This window comes from Citrus sinensis, chromosome 3 (assembly GCF_022201045.2).
Source record: "Citrus sinensis cultivar Valencia sweet orange chromosome 3, DVS_A1.0, whole genome shotgun sequence".
In the NCBI taxonomy this organism is placed as follows: domain Eukaryota; kingdom Viridiplantae; phylum Streptophyta; class Magnoliopsida; order Sapindales; family Rutaceae; genus Citrus; species Citrus sinensis.
This window is the reverse complement of record NC_068558.1, coordinates 46,667,477-46,685,030: the sequence shown is the minus strand read 5'-3', so window position 1 is coordinate 46,685,030 and position 17,554 is coordinate 46,667,477. Positions and strand designations below refer to the sequence as shown.

Sequence of the window (17,554 nt, the reverse complement as noted above, 5' to 3'; positions counted from 1 at the left end):
CACAACAGCTATATCCTAAAAAGTACAACACTTCAATACCAAACACAATCCTAAACATCTAAAGAACCAACCTCATTCCTCAAGTCACCTCCTCCCATTTCACTTTGTAGTTCTCGCTAATCAAACTATTAGTATGATTCCTTGTGTTGCTGTAGTTTCCTGAATTCTAACTATCATCGTATAAGAGTTCTAAGAATTTAGGAGGCTTCCTCGCATACTATGCTTTTTATTTTTTGTGATTTTTTTCTCTTGAATATATTTTTTTATTAACTTTTTTTTAATATTGTTATACAGGACTGTTACTGATGTACTACCCAGATTCTTTAAATCCTCTCTAATATTCGAGGGGTGTCCACTCCACTTACATTTCGTGAGAGAAAGACTGTTTTCACTCAATTATTTGATAATTGAAGGAGGATTGAAACTAACTTTCATAATGCTTTTATAAGGGCTCGAACCCTTACTCTCAACATTGTAAGTGTAAGGGCTCTCCCAATGGGGCAAAAACCCATTGATTTATCTTTTTCATGAACTTGAAAACAGGATGGGAGTAAATAAGAAAATTGAAAATAAGGGAAAAAATTCGTTATTTTGAGGGTAAATTTGGTATTAAGCGGATGTATTTTAATTTCGGGTGGAAATATATCTACCAAATTTCAGATTATTTTATAATTTCTACTGTTACAAATCGGACGCTTGCAACCGTTAACTTAACAATAAAATCTAAAGGTTTAGAAAAAGAGTAATGATATAGCCACAAACTCATGTGCAAATTTATTTTGTACAAATTGATGTGGTATTAATTCATTGGTTGAATTAAATATCTCTTGACTCAAATGATTTATTTTTATTATTTTATATTTTTATTCAACCAATTAATGAATACTACATCAGTTTGTACAAGAATTTATGACTGTATCATCACTCTTACAAAAATACATTAAAGAATTGCAGACATCGATTTTACCTAAACAGCAAATGGGGCGTTAATGATATTAAATTAAAAAACCTAAGATGACCTGGAAGTAGAGTTCTCCGAATCCCCTAAACCAATAAATATGGCATTAAAAGAACAATTAAAAAGAAAAAAGAATGTGCATCATGGTCAAAGATAATGAGTATTAATTATGCACTTGGTTCAATTTGAGACTACCAAATTCTTTCTTAATCTTTGGTATTTTTATTTATTGCATCAAAATTATAATTAAAAAGATAATTACTGATGCACATCTGCTTCTATACATACATATTACAATCTACTTACAATACAACTATAGGTTTATTGAAAGTTGATAATAAATTATAGCATTCTCAGAAAATCTATGGAGAATGTCTGTAAAAATTTACACTAAAAAATAAAAGATAAATGAGTTCCGAGATGAGAATTATGTAATCTTTCCTTTACGATAATGGAAAAATACACATAGTGATATGCATTAAAAATTGGTAATGCGAGAAATAAATTAGGTCTCGTTAGCATTACTCACTTACTGTAATAGTTTTGGACTTAAATGAAATTAGATTTTACTATATAAGTATGTTTTTAATTTTGATAAAATAAGCATGGGTCCGATTATGGTAACCTGGAGTACCCCACAACATATGCAACACTAAATAACAAAAAAAAAAATCAACAAAATTTAATAAATTCCGACAATCTAAATCTATGATGTATGATATCCCAGTACCGTAGTGACAAGCAATAAAAATGCCATCTTATTTCCAATGTTCGTTCTATGTCGGCACAATGGCTTCGCCGCCATATATAATAGCTTAAAAAAATATTAAAAAATAAATATTAAAGACATGCAACCGTTATAATAAAACTAATGATAGAATTACAAGTTATTGTATGAATTTATATGATATAATTTAATTAATTAGATTAAATATATTTTGATTCACGTAATTTATTTTTATTATTTTATATTTTCATTCAATTAATAAATTTATGCCGCATATTTTGTACAAAGTTCATAAGCGTGTCAATATTTGGACATTTATATTTTTTTTTAGCAAAGTCTGCCCTTTAGGTCATTCATTTTTAAATCGGAGACGAATGTGTCCCTTTTTTATAGGTTTTTTTTTTTAATTCTTAGTATTTTGTAGGATTTCCGATTGGCGATTTGTCTTGTGATGTATTGAGCAGCAACTATTTGCTTGTGCTGACTTTGGCATTGTGGATGAAATTTGCTCCCACTTGATTTATTGAAGCATTCGTTTTTATTCACGAGGTTTCATACTGCAACTTGTTTTAGAGTCCCTTTGGTGCGCGAATCATACGGCTGATCATCGGTGGTGCGTCAATACTATCACAATATTCTTATGAAAAACAAGAGTTTTACTAAGTTACGATTTACAATTCTTATAAAACATGCAAAAAAGAGTAATATGGCAGTGGAGTCCACTTAATTTTTATATTATTTTAAGTGGGCTGTAAGTTTTATTAATTTTAACTGAACAAGACCCTAGAAACAATATTGCTACGAGGTTCACATTTTTTCTCATATTGTACTGATTATTCTTGAATGGATTTCAATGGTCCTATTGTTCCATGGCTCGCTGTAACGAAGTGAGTAATTTGATTTGCAATCGGTTGTCAGACAATGCAATGAGGTTTTTTTTTATAAGTGGGAAATGGAAACTTATGTTTTGTTTGGTTTGAAAAAATTAAAAGGAAAGGAAAGGAAGAGACAGGTAAAAAATAAAAGGAAAAAAATAAATTTCATGTCAAATTAAATAATAAAATTAAAATTAATCATCTTTTTTCCTCATTTTAATTCTTCCTCCCTCTCTCTTTTCCACTCCTCTATTCTCCTCTCATTTTTTCTACCCAATTAAAGACTATAATCGAAAGCCATGATTAAGTATGAGATTGGACTAGCTTTTGGGATTAAATATTTATCTCATATTTGGAAAGCCTCGCATGGATTAGAGTAGGGAATTAAATTCAAATTTTGTCTTGAAATCACGGGGTTAGCCATGTCAATTTATGCACCTGTTTAGATGGAATTAGAATATAGAAAAAAGATGTCCATTTATAAGTATTTCATTTATGTCACTAATTTTTTTTTACTTATACCTAAAATTAACTAATTCAAGAATATTTGATGAACCAAAAATGTTTAAGGTTGAAAAATAGAGAAACGAAAGTTTCTGAATTATGAAGTTATCGAATGAGTCTGAATTAATAAAGATAGGGTTTTGGACCCTTTATACAATAACTCTAAATATCGTAAATTTATCAAAATAAGTAAATTTAAAATATTATTTTATAGTAAAATTCTTCTAATCAAAATAAAAATTTTAAAACAGACCAAGTCCAAATCTGACTTTAAAAAAAATAATTCTATAAGAAACAGACGAACTACGGAATGTTCATTTTGTTTGGGAAGGTCACATAAATTGGGGTTATAAGTTTAGGAAGTCTGTTTAACCTTTTTTTTTTTTTTGAGGAAGTCTGTTTAACTTGTTCTCGCAGATTTGGAAGATTTTAGAGACGCGGGTGTATGCAACAAGGTTTTGACTTTTGACTGATTGACACAAAATTTCACATTTGTGTGGTCCACAAAAAACAAACATTTCGCAACTCTGCTCATTTGCACACTTCTCAGTTTCACGATTTGCCAGAAATACATTATTCTTAATGTTGTCGAGATGCTGAGCGTAGAGGGTAACAAGGATAAGGGTTATAGTATAACTTATATGTGCCTGGAAAAGTCAAAGTCTACAAATGGGTGTTGATAATGCCCTTTATTGCTCATATTTCACCACAAACTTAAACTTCTTTGATTGATATAATAGCCTATAAGCGTTTGTGAGTTTGTGTTTGTTAGAGCATCTTCAAAAGCCTCTATATATTTTACTCTTCAAATACCTATTTGTTTACCTATGTGGCAAATAGAAGGATGAAAAAATATGATATTCTCTAAAAGACTCTTTAAATAAAAATAAGTTAATATTATTTTAATCATATAATTAATTTTTTAAAGGAAAAGTTAATAGCAATTAAAATATTTCTCTCTCTTTCTTCAATGAAAAATAATAAAATATAAATTGAAGAGAGAGAAATTAACTCTCCAAATTTAAAGAGAGAAAATCAATTTTTATTTGAACAATCTTAACTGGAATGTCTTTTAGAGCTTTAAATAATGATGTAACTCTTCAAATAAATAATAAAATTTTATTTAAAGAAATTTTTGGTGATGCTCTTAGAGCGTGGTAGTAAATTATGCAGTAATTAGTAAGGAATATGAAACCAGAGCTGCACTCCGCATTTGACAATAATTGAGGCTGAAATTGATTTTAGGCCCATAGCATCACCGGAAGATTATTTATTGAAAAGAACAAGGATCATTAACTAGCTAACTCGTAGAGCGATGAGATTTTTCTAGTGGGCAAAGAAAGCTAAAGTCAAAAGGGAGGTTGAGTAAGAGATACATACAGCGTTCTAGAAGTTGAGCACTTGGTGTGAGTATGTACACCGTATGCTTCCCCTAAGAGATAAGTCGTAGCACAAAAGGTTCGAGACCCAGAAGGCACGGTAACAATTAACAACCTCGAATTCCTCCTCCTCTGCCAAGTGCCAATGCCGACGTTGACATTCACAGACATCTCGCTTCTCCGGCCGACACCATCTCTATTCCCTTGTCCCTTAAAACCCACCGAAAAGCTCCGCATTCACCGACTACCCCTCAAACTTCGATGCTCAATCGCCGAAGAATCCAAAATTTCTCCATCTAAGTTGAGCCCAAATCTCAACGCTGCAGATGCCGCCACGGCAGATTGTGTGATTATTGGCGGTGGAATCAGTGGCCTCTGCATCGCCCAGGCACTCGCCACCAACCACAGCGCTGTTGCTCCAAATGTGATTGTCACCGAGGCTAGAGATCGAGTTGGTGGAAACATCATCACTGTTGAGAGAGATGGATATCTCTGGGAAGAGGGGCCCAACAGTTTCCAGCCCTCTGATCCCATGCTCAAAATGGTGGTACGTTTTAGACCCATATTAAGCTTTTATCATTCCTGCAATTATTAATTTATAAGCTCTAAATGAAACGATGGCCGTAGTTTTGTTGGAATTCAGTTCTACATTTGCATTATTTATTTTAAGCGCTTCATCGTGTTTGTTATGTTATAAGCTAGTTCGATGATAGTTTGAGGCTCAATTAAAGTTTCTTAGATTCAGGAACTGCTTGCGTGCTGTTTTAACGGTTTGAAATTGTTTGCAGGCTTGCGTGTGTTTTAGCTAAAATGTTGAGAAACTTGATTGTATTGATAATGTACATTTTCATTTTAGGTGGATAGTGGGTTGAAGGATGATCTAGTTTTGGGGGACCCAAATGCACCGAGATTTGTATTATGGAATGGGAGATTGAGGCCAGTACCATCTAGTCCAACAGACCTTCCTATCTTTGATTTGATGAGCATCGGAGGGAAAATTAGGGCTGGCCTTGGTGCTCTTGGCCTTCGACCTCCTCCTCCAGTTTGTCCTCTTACTCTCATTTGTTTGTTTAAATTATATTTATCACAAGGCCATACACCCTTTTCATGTTTTCATCAATTGTTTTTCTCATACTATAGACTTTGACAAAGGTGACAGGGTCACGAGGAATCAGTTGAGGAGTTTGTGCGGCGTAACCTTGGTGATGAGGTTTTTGAGCGTCTAATTGAGCCATTTTGTTCAGGTGATATTTGATAATCTGTATTTTCAGTATCAAATGTTGTTAAGCATTCTATCAAGCTTTGGTTGCTTTAACTCTGTGCTTGGGGGTTGGAATTCTTAGAAACAACATTTTGTATAAGTTCCCTAATAATCCAATTGACCATAAAGTTGTTATTGCCGGCAGGGGTTTATGCAGGAGATCCTTCAAAACTAAGCATGAAAGCAGCATTTGGAAAGGTTTGGAAACTGGAGCAGACTGGTGGCAGTATCATTGGTGGAACTTTTAAGGCAATCCAGGAAAAAAATAAAGCTCCTAAGCAACCTCGAGACCCGTAATAATTTATATGTGCTTTGAGGCTTATGTGATGTTTTTCTTAAGAATTTATGTTCAAATTGCTGAGTTGAGTTTTCTTGCAGGCGTCTACCAAAGCCAAAGGGCCAAACAGTTGGATCTTTTAGGAAGGGACTTACTATGCTGCCAGAGGCAATATCTAAAAGGTAACTTCTGTTATTGATCTTATATGCTGTTGATTACATGATTCTGGTAGCATGGTTATTTGCCATTCTGAGCAACAAACAGAAGCCTCTCTGGTAGTTCCTTTTTCTCTCATTGTTGTTCCTCAAGTATGGATGGAAGGTAGAAGATCTTAATGAGATGTGGTAATCTTGGCAGGTTAGGTAGCAAAGTCAAATTATCTTGGAAGCTTTCAGGGGTCAAGAAATTGGATAGCGGAGAGTATAGTTTGACTTATGAAACACCTGAAGGATTGGTTTCTCTGCGGAGCAGAAGTGTTGTTATGACAGTTCCATCTTATGTCGCTAGTAGTCTACTACGTCCACTTTCTGTATGTTTCTTTTGCTCACATTGGCAGATAGGAGCTTCCTTCACTTTTATACTGCCTGAATGTCTGCATCCAGCCTATTCTATACACCCCGAACTAATAGTGATATTTATCTTAGGATGTAAATTTACGTAGGATTTCAATATATTAATTTTATATGAATTGTCCCTTGAGAGGTTGATATGGCATTTAATTGAGTGATATCTTTGGGTGACAAGGATCATTTCATTAGGTCCAAAGAGCCTTTGCTTTACGTGTAGACATGCACAACCATATAATTTTGATCAACTCAAATTTTGACCTCACTCTGACAATCTTATACTGTATGTTAGCTTATAGACTTTCTTTCCACATCTCTACATTTTCTTTGCAGGTAGATGCTGCCGGTGCACTCTCACAATTTTACTACCCACCAGTTGCTGCGGTGTCTGTTTCTTATCCAAAAGAAGCAATTCGGACAGAGTGCTTGATAGATGGTGAATTAAAAGGGTTTGGCCAATTGCATCCACGGAGCCAAGGGGTGGAAACATTAGGTAATACGATGCTTTATTTTCATTTTATAAAGAATAAGCGTCATCAAACCATATTAAGAGCTTTATTTTAAAATGGACTTATTTTTTTCCTCCCTTTTTAAAGGAACAATATATAGCTCATCACTTTTTCCCAACCGAGCACCAGCTGGAAGGGTTTTGCTCTTAAACTACATTGGAGGTGCTACAAATCTTGGAATTTTGTCCAAGGTAAGATAATTCTCATATATTATTTGTTTGTCTGTTGTGTGATATTTTTCCTATGGATATGGTAGTATTTTGATGGTAGAGATGGTGTTTTTGGACTGAAGAATGGTCTGGGGAGAGCCACGTATTCCTCAGGCTATGTAATCTTGGAAGAATTACATATTCTGTTAACTGGCCCCTGTCATTTCAGAGTTCCAGTATTTTTAGGACTTGTGATAGCATATTAAGAGTGGACTCTTTATTTCATGTCTGTATTTTTGTATTTTAGTTATTTTCTCTTCATCTTCCCTTATATTTTTCTCCATCTATCAATTAATAAAATGCCAGAATATACCTTTCTAATTTCTGTTCCCTTTCCCTCTTCCTCTTTTGTTTCTTTCCTTTTCCGGTAGAACTCATTTTTTTCATTAAAAAAAAAAAGAACTACATTTTTTTATTTATATATATGGGATACAATTAAATTAAAAATTCTAGGTTTGGTTCCTTAAATTGTCTCATGCCTATTTGGATGGTATAATAATTTTGGCATTGAATAGTAAAATTATTTTGTCTTTCCAAAGAAAAATAAAGTCATGGTTCCACCTCCGAGAATGGAACATTGTCTTGTAATTAAGACAATACAAGAGTGTTTCATGAAAACATACTGAGATTTTCATGTAAAGGTATAGGAACTTTTTCATTGTAGAGTTGGTGATTTTTGGCTGAATGAAGAAATGACTAATCTGCGTTCTAAATCATCTAGAAAGATACAAAGAAACTTTAGGTAAAGGAGAAGCATATTTTTGCATCTATTTTGCAGTGAGAATTTCTTCAGTTGATTTAATCTGGGAGACATTTAATGGTCAAAATCATTTACAAATTCAAATTTGAGCACAAGAAAATATCATGTTGCACGCATGTAATAGTTATTCCTCAAGAATGATTGTTCTCTAGTTTTCATCCGTCATCAGCCAATCTATCTTTTGTAGCTGTCTTTTAAGTGGAGATATTTATATTGACGAGTTTGTATTCAAAAGGTTTACATCTTCTGAAGCCTTAATCTGTTTCTTGTTACTTCTAACAATACCAATTTTCTCCTCCTTGCAGAAGGAGAGCGAGCTTGTAGAAGCAGTTGACCGCGACTTAAGAAAGATGCTTATAAATCCTAATGCTAAAGATCCACTTGTATTGGGTGTGAGAGTGTGGCAACAAGCCATTCCACAGTTCTTGGTTGGTCATCTTGATCTCTTAGATGCTGCAAAATCTTCTCTGAGAGATAATGGATATCAAGGGCTATTTTTAGGGGGAAACTATGTAGCTGGTGTGGCTTTGGGTCGATGTGTGGAGAGTGCTTATGAGGTTGCATCCGAGGTTTCCAATTTTCTATCACAGTATGCATACAAATAGTTACGAATTTAATCGATGACAGTTACATTATGTAGAAAGGTACCGAAGGGAAGTTTCCCTTTCCCTATTTTGTAGAATTTTATGCTGATTATTTTGCAAGTGGAGCTCCTCTGTACTGGGCATATCATAATGATAGTGAATAACCCCATTTTCGCGTCAGTTTATTTAGTGATTTGCAAATAGTACTTATCAGTGCGCCGAGGGAACGTGGAAAGGATATGGTGCATTGTATATAACATCTTGAGCCTATTTGGTATGTTTTAATTACTCGTGCGATGCAAGTATTAATCACGGGCGAGTGAAGGTCTGAAGATAAGTGGATGCAGTAGATTTGGGTCCCCGCATCCTTGTGCTAATATTAATGACCAGAGATATGTCAAACACTTGTAGACTTTTTTGTGATGATATTGATATGACCCTGACCCAATGTCTAAAACTAGATAGGGCCGCCACAGGCAAGGGTTCGGCCTTCCTTGAGCCGCCGGAACATAGCGGCGGCAGGGCGAGTTGTCATTGGCTGTGTAGTGCTGCGTGGTTCAAAAAATTTAGTACACAGTGGCAACTGCTCGTCTTATTATTTATTTATTTATTTTTTCCTCGAACATGCTTCCCCCCCCCCCCCCCCCCCCCCCCCTCCCCCAAAAAAAAAGAAAAAAGAAACGCACACACACACAAAGACAAAACAAATCCGATAAAGTGCAGATCTCGGTACTGTGTAATCTTCTAAAAAGTGCAATCTACTTTAAAATGAGCAAGCGACATCACTATATATACATTCTAGTTATTGGAGAAAAGGCTCATAATGCACATAACTCATTACTATTAAAGCAAGTAACAGGGAAGCACAATATTTGATTATTGAGGCTAGTGGCTAGATACTGCGTTGGTGGCTCAAAGGTTGGCCTCGATGAAATACCCAGCCACCCCAGAAAACAACTAAACAAGAGAACACACTGTAGGAAAAGTCACGAATCAATTACAGGCAATGAGACAAAAAAGTCGATAAAGTAAGGCTGGAAATGGGATCTAGCCTCCATAGTAGGGCCTGTTTATGGAGACAATATAGCATGGGAAAATAAAAAGCAATCCTAATTAGTTTGACTGATAATTCTAGAGGAGTAGACATGATGATGGAGCAGATGCGTGAAATTTGAAACACACAGCTAATTGCGAAGAGATTTTGTGGCGGATTTGTGGAAAGGGGCGGGCGTTGGGTGATTATGCTCTAACTTCATAATAGACAAAATAAAAGTCGTTGGAGGAAGAGAAAGTCCCATGATGACCAATTGAAGCAACATTATGGTAGGGCTAGCGGGGAACATTTTTACCTTGTTTTTTCCTTTTTCCTTTTTTCTTCCTCGTTTGTTTGTTAAATTACCCGTTGTTGCTCAGTCTCTTCTTCTCTAACAATTGGCGTTTCTTTAGTTACAAGGAAGATTGCCTGTTCCTTTTCATGCCCATTAATATATAGTTAAAATATTTATATATATATAAAGAATGAATTTGATATGCGTGCATTAGACACGTGGAGTGTAAACGTGGGGAAAGGATAATGTTGTTGAATGTAGAAGAAATCATCAACAATGTAAGTGCACTTTATGTCTTTTCTTCTTTTCCCTGTGTTTGCAAAATTATCTTCAAGACAGGATCTTAAAAAGAAAAGATTTTTTTTTTTTAAATAAAAAAAAGAACATATATGTATGTCTTCAATCTTCTCAGGTGACACTCCATTCTCATAATGATGATGGGTTGTGAGAATTGAGATGCATCAAATTAAAGACATATTATATAATAAGGCTGGAATGCAATGAATAATATTATATAGTTTTTTTTACTAAAATATCTTGTGAAACACTATGGCTTGCAATGGAAATGTTTCATGTCTTACATTTAATTAAACCCACATTAATCTGTCACTCTGTTATACAACACCTATAGTACTCTCATCATTACCAATACCCTTAATTATATGCATTAGCATCAAAGGCATGGGTGCTTAACACGATAATCTTATCCATTGGACATTGATTCGGGACGAGCTGGTCGAATTTAATAGACTTATTCTCGCAAAGGATTCGAACATCGATGCTTTTGTATCCTGTTGGAACATCCAAGGACTCTGAGAATTGTCTACATTCATATAATTCCCTCAACTACCTAACAGTAATAGTATTTAATTTGCTTTACAAAGTATAGTGTTTAAATGTGCAGTTGATGCTATTGAATGTAATTTTCAACTTTTTCTTTTAACGAGAGAGAGAGAGAGAGAGAGAGAGAGGAATTCAAGTCTACTATTAATGCGATCATGAAAGATGATGCTTACGAGTCTTTTTAAGTTTTACCTTAGCGTGAACTCAATGACAAAATGTATATACGTTTAAATAGTTAATTAAATAATAATGCACACATGAAGCACATTTAATTAATTTGGGGTTCAAAAAGGAAATTATGCCAGTTCGGCTTCTAATGGACACGTGTACATGTCGGCTACTCCAGCAACATATCAGGCCCAGCACCAGTCATATGAAGAAAATGCCTCCCCCAACAATCAACAGAGTAATAATCCATATTTCTCTATTTATAGAAGCCCAAGGGTGGCGGCTTCTTCCTCTTCAGTCTCCACAATTGAAGCAAATGGGCAAAGCCAGAGCTGCAAGTTGTTCTTCCTCTTCTACTGAGAGCAGCACTCAGATAAGAAGAAACCTTAGTACTGATCTTCGGCTTGGACTGAGCATCTCGGCCTCTCAACAAGATGACCCTTTTTCACTACCAAGGTATGCATACATACATATCGATTGATAATGCAACCCTGCTTATGATCATTAATTAATTTGCTTGGTTATGATAAATAATGAGTAGTTATTTATGTATATTCAATGTTAGTGTGGGGGATGATGATCAAGCATCGGATTGGCCACCGACAAAGCCGCTTATTATGAGAAGAGCCCTCGAAGAAGAAGAAGAAGAAAACGAAGGCAGTAGTGCTACGTTCTTTGTGAAGGTCTACATGGAAGGGATCCCAATCGGCAGAAAACTTGATCTATTAGCCCATGACGGTTACCATGACTTGATTAGGACCCTCGATTATATGTTCAGCACCAATATTATCTGTAAGTTAGTTAATTTAACTGTATTTTGGTGCAGTTTTAATTAGTTTAACTGGATAAATAAAAATAAAATTAATTTTTAATTGCACAAATAAGCAGGGTCTGAGATGGACGGATCAGTATCAGCTTATTCAGAGACATGCCATGTGTTAACATATGAAGACAAGGAAGGGGACTGGATGATGGTTGGAGATGTTCCTTGGGAGTAAGCTTCATCTATATATTTATCCCTTTAATTAACGATATATTTTTCTTCTATATCTGATTTTTTTAATAAATAATTTCATTAAGTTTTTTTATAGCACAATTAAAGTGATAATCTTGTTGTGTTGTTTGCCTGTAGGATGTTCTTGTCCACTGTGAGGAGATTAAAGATCACGAGGGCCATGTAGCAGTGCCTGCTGAGCTGATTTTGATCGATATATATATATGCCTCTCTTTCTTTTCTAACAACATTTCGTTCAGGAGTGAAAAAGAATAGCGTAGGCAGAAACTTATGTATATATTTTAGAGCAAATGATACGAGCATTAATAGTAGTGTTTTGGCTGTAAATTTTCTTAGTGCATGCATCCTAACAAATCTTTTTACAGCTTCAAAAAAAAAAACGCATCCCATACGTATATAATGGTTACAATTTACAAAAATATTACGATTATGGGTCTACAATACAGTCCAAAAATCTACTGAAACTAGTTCAAAAATCTACTCCCACTTAACAACATTAGAGAAAACTCCCATCATATTCCATATTTTTGTGGTAAGGAAAGAGAGCCTCTATGGAACTCAATCTCGTACCCTCAACAATTGAGAGAGAGCAATAGCCCATTGTTAGGCTATGCGCCTAAGGGCCATCCATATATATGAATAATTTAACTCCATTATAGTCCTCTGCTGTTTGTTTGTTTGTTTAAACATTTTGAGTTTAGTGATAATTTAGGGACACGTGTAAATGATAGATTAAGCAAGTAGTGGTTCTCTATTCTTCACTCGGATTGTAAGATCTATTTTCAAACTATAAAAGAAAATTATCAGACAGATATTTATATGAACTTTTTGAGCGAATTTGGAATTTCACAATACTGTGAAATTCAAAGCCCTTCCTACCATTGTGAACCTTAAATTTGTATAAAAATTCATAGATACATCCACACGAGAATCTTTACTCAAATGTTTGCTTCAATTGCCATAAGCAATCCATGAAAATCTTTACTTTTGTATGGCCCAACTTTCCATCACTCTTTAGAGCGGTGCTTCTAACATTCTTCTGTTATCTCTATCAAAATCCAGTTTTGAAATCTATTTATTTAATAGCAAAAATGACCTTCTTTAAATAAATGATTTTCTAATTTGTAATTTTTTTTCTCTAAATTTCGTTGTGTACTTTCCGAGTTTAAAATCTAAAGAATGCAATCATGCCTATTGTTACCAGTTTTTCTTTGAAGATATGACAACCCGCGTGATGGTGCTAAGTTTCACTTAGCCAGCCATTCAACAATGTCAACAGAGTGCGCCGTAATAGAGTTTATTGCAATAGACTAGCCAAACCAACAATAATAAACAAGAATCAGGCATGAGGCAACAAGAACACAAAAAATTTGACGAAGGCTCCAGGCCCTAAATCTTCATCAATAGAAAAGAAATAGCTTAAACCAAAAGCTTGTGTACTCTTTGAGACTACACTCTATACAAAGAATGGAAGAACTCTTCTTTGCCAAAGCTAAATGCTCCTTGAGCTCTCTAACCAAAAGCTTAAAAAGCTATTTACAAAGTGCAGAACCCATGCCTTATATACAAGTGACAACCCCACTTACCTAGGTTAAGTGGCGTTCTCCCATGATGTCATCTCAAATTACAATCCCTCAAGTTTAGGAAGTATTTGCCCAGTTCCCTCTTAAATAGGTGATTAAGGCATAAGATATGAAACTACTTAGCAAGCCACTTCCCACTACCCATGCGGTTAGGAACCATCAGCCACTATGCCTAAAATCGAGGAAAAGCTTGATTAAGTCACCAATAGCCCACTTCCTACATGATCTCTACGTTCCTAGGTATTTTTTGATGTGCTTGACTAAGTCTTGATTGTTCCAACAGCACTAGCCCACTTTTGCCTATTTTCGTAGCCTCAACTAGAGAGTTTCTATTCAACATACTCTACACTGAACTACCACTGTCTGAACACAACCACTGTATGTCCCCTGGGTGCATCTCATATTCGCATAGTTTGGCGCTTATGCATATTTCCATATGCTATGCGCTACATGCTTTATGGTTATGCACTACCTCTGCACGCTTTGGCATGCACTACCTCACATGCTCTTGTGCGCGCTGCTCACCAGTGTACACGCCGTCCACACATGCCTTGGCGCTTACTGCCTTGTGTGCCCTCATGCACTACCCATTAGTGTGCGCCAGTTATTGTCACGCCCCATCCTGTGCACCAAACTTGCATCGCTTGATACCTCAACCTTACTTGCTATCACGACTCATGCCAACTTTCCTTACTTTAGTGAGCGTCTCCACGCACACCCACACTGTTGCCCTCGACTTGGTACAAGACCTCAAACCAAGCCTCGGCATTGGCCTATATGGCTTGAAGCTGTGACACCTATCTTGTAGGTAAAAAAAAAAAAAAGTTATAACTTTTTGAATGCTAAATAAGTAATTTAAATTGAATATATTTTAGTTTTAGAATTTAAAAGTAGGCTTCATGTATTGAATCGATTAAACCTGTAAGAGGAGAAGGAAGAAGAAATTATTTTAAATTTGTACAGATTAATTAGAAAAATGAACAGTCGGATATTGGAGAAGAAAAATTGATTTATAAAAGTGGGTTGTTAAAACATGAAAAATTTGCAGAAAAATCAAATTTATTTGTAGGTTGAAGTATTCGAAGAGATAAAATATGAGTTTCATTAAATTTATTTTGGTCTCAAAAGTAATTACAATGAAAGAGTAGTTTTATGAGAAAAAATGAAGAGATGCTAAAAGCACCACTCTTCTTTTAACATAAAGCTTTGACATGGTAAACAATAGATTTGAGTGTCCGGACGAACAAAAAACTTAGGCCCAAGATCATAGTCAGATTCGAGACCCTATTAATTGCCGGGTATCCACTGCGAAAAGTGAGGTAGTTTTTTGAAGGGCACTCTTAAAAACACAATTTCGATTTCTAGAAGCGAAAACCCAAGCACCAAGCACTAGAGACTGGAGTAATGACCACATGATAAAGACAAGAGAGATGTTCGAAATGTCATATTCATTTTACGGATCTTGTTTAGTTGGGAGTAGAGAGGGTAAAGTGGGTTACGACACGATTGCACAATACAAATATAAGAGATTTTTTCGTATTCATACTGGTAGATATCGACGCGCGCAATTAATAAATAGGTTGAATGTTGACAGGACATGACACAATAAATAATTATTTCATATTTATATTAGATCACCTCAATATGATTACACGTTTATGATATTAATATCAACTAATATGTGGTAATATTATTGAAAAAAAATTAACTAATATGTATATTGTGCACTATATTAATTATTCATGTCATATCTATTTAGCGTTATAAATTTATTTGTGTATATTTATACTACGTTAACTTATCTATGACATATTTTTAAGAATAATATTAACATATTTTTATTTTCTAAATTAATTTTTAGTGTTAAATATATTTAATGGGTTAATATAATTAATAAATCATTTGTCTCCGTATTTTAATGTTTTGACACGATTAATAAATAGATTATATTCGTGCTTGTTTAAATTTAATATAACATGAATAAGACACAACACAATTTCACAATTTGATATCCTTGGGTGCGAGCAGCTTTGCTCGTCATTTTATAATCGGCATACATCTTCAAATCCAGAAATGAATCCAGAAAATAAAAACAGAACAAAACACAAAGTTCCAATTACTTTGAAAGCATTATTTAAACCTAAAAACAAACAGAAAAAGTTTTTAGAATGACTTCTGGTTTTCACAATCCAAGTTATTCCCCGTATCAACATTAAGCAACTTAGCATATCTCCGAAAGTAACCAATCCGGTCGTTGACTCGTCCATCGTTAGGGATTCCACACTCAAGACCACCGTTGATTATGTTCGTCACCAGCCCAAAACCAACCGTCCGATTAGCGGCTAAATCAGCTTTTGTAGGAACATATTTTCCAATCATAACATTGTGGCATGATGGCTTCGGCTTCTGCTCAGTCATCCAAAACCAGAGGGCTGTTTTAAATGCAATCAGAGAATTGTTGGCTACAATTTCTGGATTCCTTAGCCCATCAAACCCCAAGGCCTTCCCTGCTGGTCCATAATTGTAATTCCTGCACATGTGTATGTACTATAAATAAATAATTTAAACCAAAGACATATATACATGCATATGATATACATTTGATGGTTGATGAGCCTAACCAAATATATAATGCTTAAATAAATAAATGAAGAGTATAAATAATAGTTACCAAGATAGTTGGATAGGTCCTCTGCCTTTGTAAGATTTTCCAGGATAGCAAGGCCATTTACGGTTGGAAGAGTCGCAGTAGTCGGATTGAGGAGTAACTTCCTCTTTGAAGCACAAGCCCCAAGCGAATGGGCCATCGGGTGCAGTTGCCCATCCACCCGTGGTCTCGTGTGAAATCTGAGCTAGAAAAGCAGCGATCTCACGCTTGCGAGTTGCTAAACTTCCCACGTTGCCAAATCTTGGGAAACAACTGGTGGCTTGTATGAACGAATCGTAAGTGTAAAAACCTTTTGCTGGGCATGCATTGTCGTCTTTGTGTAAAAATATGGCAGCAAATAGCTCTTTACTAACAAGATTGGAGATGAGGGGGTCTCTGTCTCTCCTAGCTTCAGCTGTGTGTGTTGCGAAGCAGAGGACGAGGAGCATGCTCATAGATATCAAGAACGAGAGAAAGAGAGGAGGAAAGGAGGAAGAAGCCATGCCCATATGCGTTTGTGAATTTGCTTAGCCAGCAGAGAGCTGGTCTTAAAATATACGTACTTTGGCCTGCAATTCGTTACGACGAAGTCAGAGCTCAAGTTTTTTACCCAATTTGACAATAGAATAGTATACGAAAAGAATATTATTAGTCAACATTATAACTTACTTTTTCGACAGGAAGCGTTTGGATTGAGAGTTCGACTTGGGATTTTTCTGATTGATTAATTCATGGGTGATGAGTGGCGACTGCTGGTGCAAGACAGTCGTGGTCAACGCAAGCAACTACACCCACCAACCACGTTAACTTGTGAGAATAAATCATAAAAAAATTGAATTTGGACTGAGTCTCGAGTTATCGCTGTCCACTGAAGTCCACCATTAATGTGGATTGTGCTAACATCGACCACCATACGCGGAAGATATAATCCATGCCTGCCACTGCCAGTGCGGCAAGTCAAAACTCAAAACTTTTATGGCATGTGATTTTCTTGTAAGAAATTGTCTCAATATATCGCTTGAGAAATGCTTGCTGTGTATTGGTAGTAGCACTAAAATATTAAAATGGATAAATGATTGGTCCACTGCTTCACAAGCCTTGTGAAAAGGCCTGAGAGATCTTCCACAGTTCACTGTCCGGTCCAACAGAAAACATGTTGGTCCAGGCCTCACAAGTCTTTTGTATTGGCTGGAGTGGGAATCTAACTGGGCTTCAATTGTGTGGTCCAAAACAGTAATGCTATTAGCATAACTACATTGTCCTTACAAAACCCCGCTCCAAACAAAATGTAATTTTAAGGACCAAAATAAATCTAATTAAGCCCACTTGGGTAGTATTTATTTATTTTTTTAAAAAATATG

General features: G+C 35.3%; 3 protein-coding genes across 3 annotated transcripts; 2 read left to right on the top strand and 1 right to left on the bottom strand.

The window, feature by feature from the left end:
* Window positions 1-4,394: 4,394 nt before the first annotated feature.
* Window positions 4,395-8,789, top strand: LOC102607324 (protoporphyrinogen oxidase 1, chloroplastic). The gene is made up of 9 exons (XM_006492368.4): window positions 4,395-4,990; window positions 5,300-5,485; window positions 5,603-5,687; window positions 5,850-5,997; window positions 6,083-6,163; window positions 6,339-6,510; window positions 6,881-7,040; window positions 7,144-7,247; window positions 8,331-8,789. Exons 1-9 carry the CDS (start codon window positions 4,589-4,591, stop codon window positions 8,628-8,630), a joined length of 1,638 nt encoding a protein of 545 aa, XP_006492431.2. The 5' UTR covers window positions 4,395-4,588; the 3' UTR covers window positions 8,631-8,789.
* A 2,381-nt stretch (window positions 8,790-11,170) lies between these two features.
* Window positions 11,171-12,600, top strand: LOC102607031 (auxin-responsive protein IAA20). Its single transcript, XM_006492367.4, has 4 exons — window positions 11,171-11,404; window positions 11,514-11,740; window positions 11,837-11,942; window positions 12,081-12,600. The coding sequence occupies exons 1-4, from the start codon at window positions 11,265-11,267 to the stop codon at window positions 12,127-12,129; spliced, it is 522 nt and encodes a 173-aa protein (XP_006492430.2). The 5' UTR covers window positions 11,171-11,264; the 3' UTR covers window positions 12,130-12,600.
* Window positions 12,601-15,527: 2,927 nt separating this feature from the next.
* LOC102606732 (chitinase 10) lies at window positions 15,528-16,788 on the bottom strand. The gene is made up of 2 exons (XM_006492366.4): window positions 16,218-16,788; window positions 15,528-16,076 (listed from the first exon to the last, which is right to left on the bottom strand). Exons 1-2 carry the CDS (start codon window positions 16,700-16,702, stop codon window positions 15,710-15,712), a joined length of 852 nt encoding a protein of 283 aa, XP_006492429.2. The 5' UTR covers window positions 16,703-16,788; the 3' UTR covers window positions 15,528-15,709.
* Between the last annotated feature and the right edge of the window lie 766 nt (window positions 16,789-17,554).

Coding starts and splice junctions, on each gene's coding strand:
- LOC102607324 (XM_006492368.4), top strand. CDS start 4,589: ATGCCGACGTTGACATTCACAGACATCTCGCTTCTCCGGCCGACACCA. Junction 4,991..5,299: donor ATCCCATGCTCAAAATGGTG/GTACGTTTTAGA, acceptor TTTTCATTTTAG/GTGGATAGTGGGTTGAAGGA. Junction 6,511..6,880: donor GTCTACTACGTCCACTTTCT/GTATGTTTCTTT, acceptor TTTTCTTTGCAG/GTAGATGCTGCCGGTGCACT.
- LOC102607031 (XM_006492367.4), top strand. CDS start 11,265: ATGGGCAAAGCCAGAGCTGCAAGTTGTTCTTCCTCTTCTACTGAGAGC. Junction 11,405..11,513: donor GACCCTTTTTCACTACCAAG/GTATGCATACAT, acceptor ATTCAATGTTAG/TGTGGGGGATGATGATCAAG. Junction 11,943..12,080: donor GTTGGAGATGTTCCTTGGGA/GTAAGCTTCATC, acceptor GTTTGCCTGTAG/GATGTTCTTGTCCACTGTGA.
- LOC102606732 (XM_006492366.4), bottom strand. CDS start 16,702: ATGGGCATGGCTTCTTCCTCCTTTCCTCCTCTCTTTCTCTCGTTCTTG. Junction 16,077..16,217: donor GGACCTATCCAACTATCTTG/GTAACTATTATT, acceptor ACACATGTGCAG/GAATTACAATTATGGACCAG.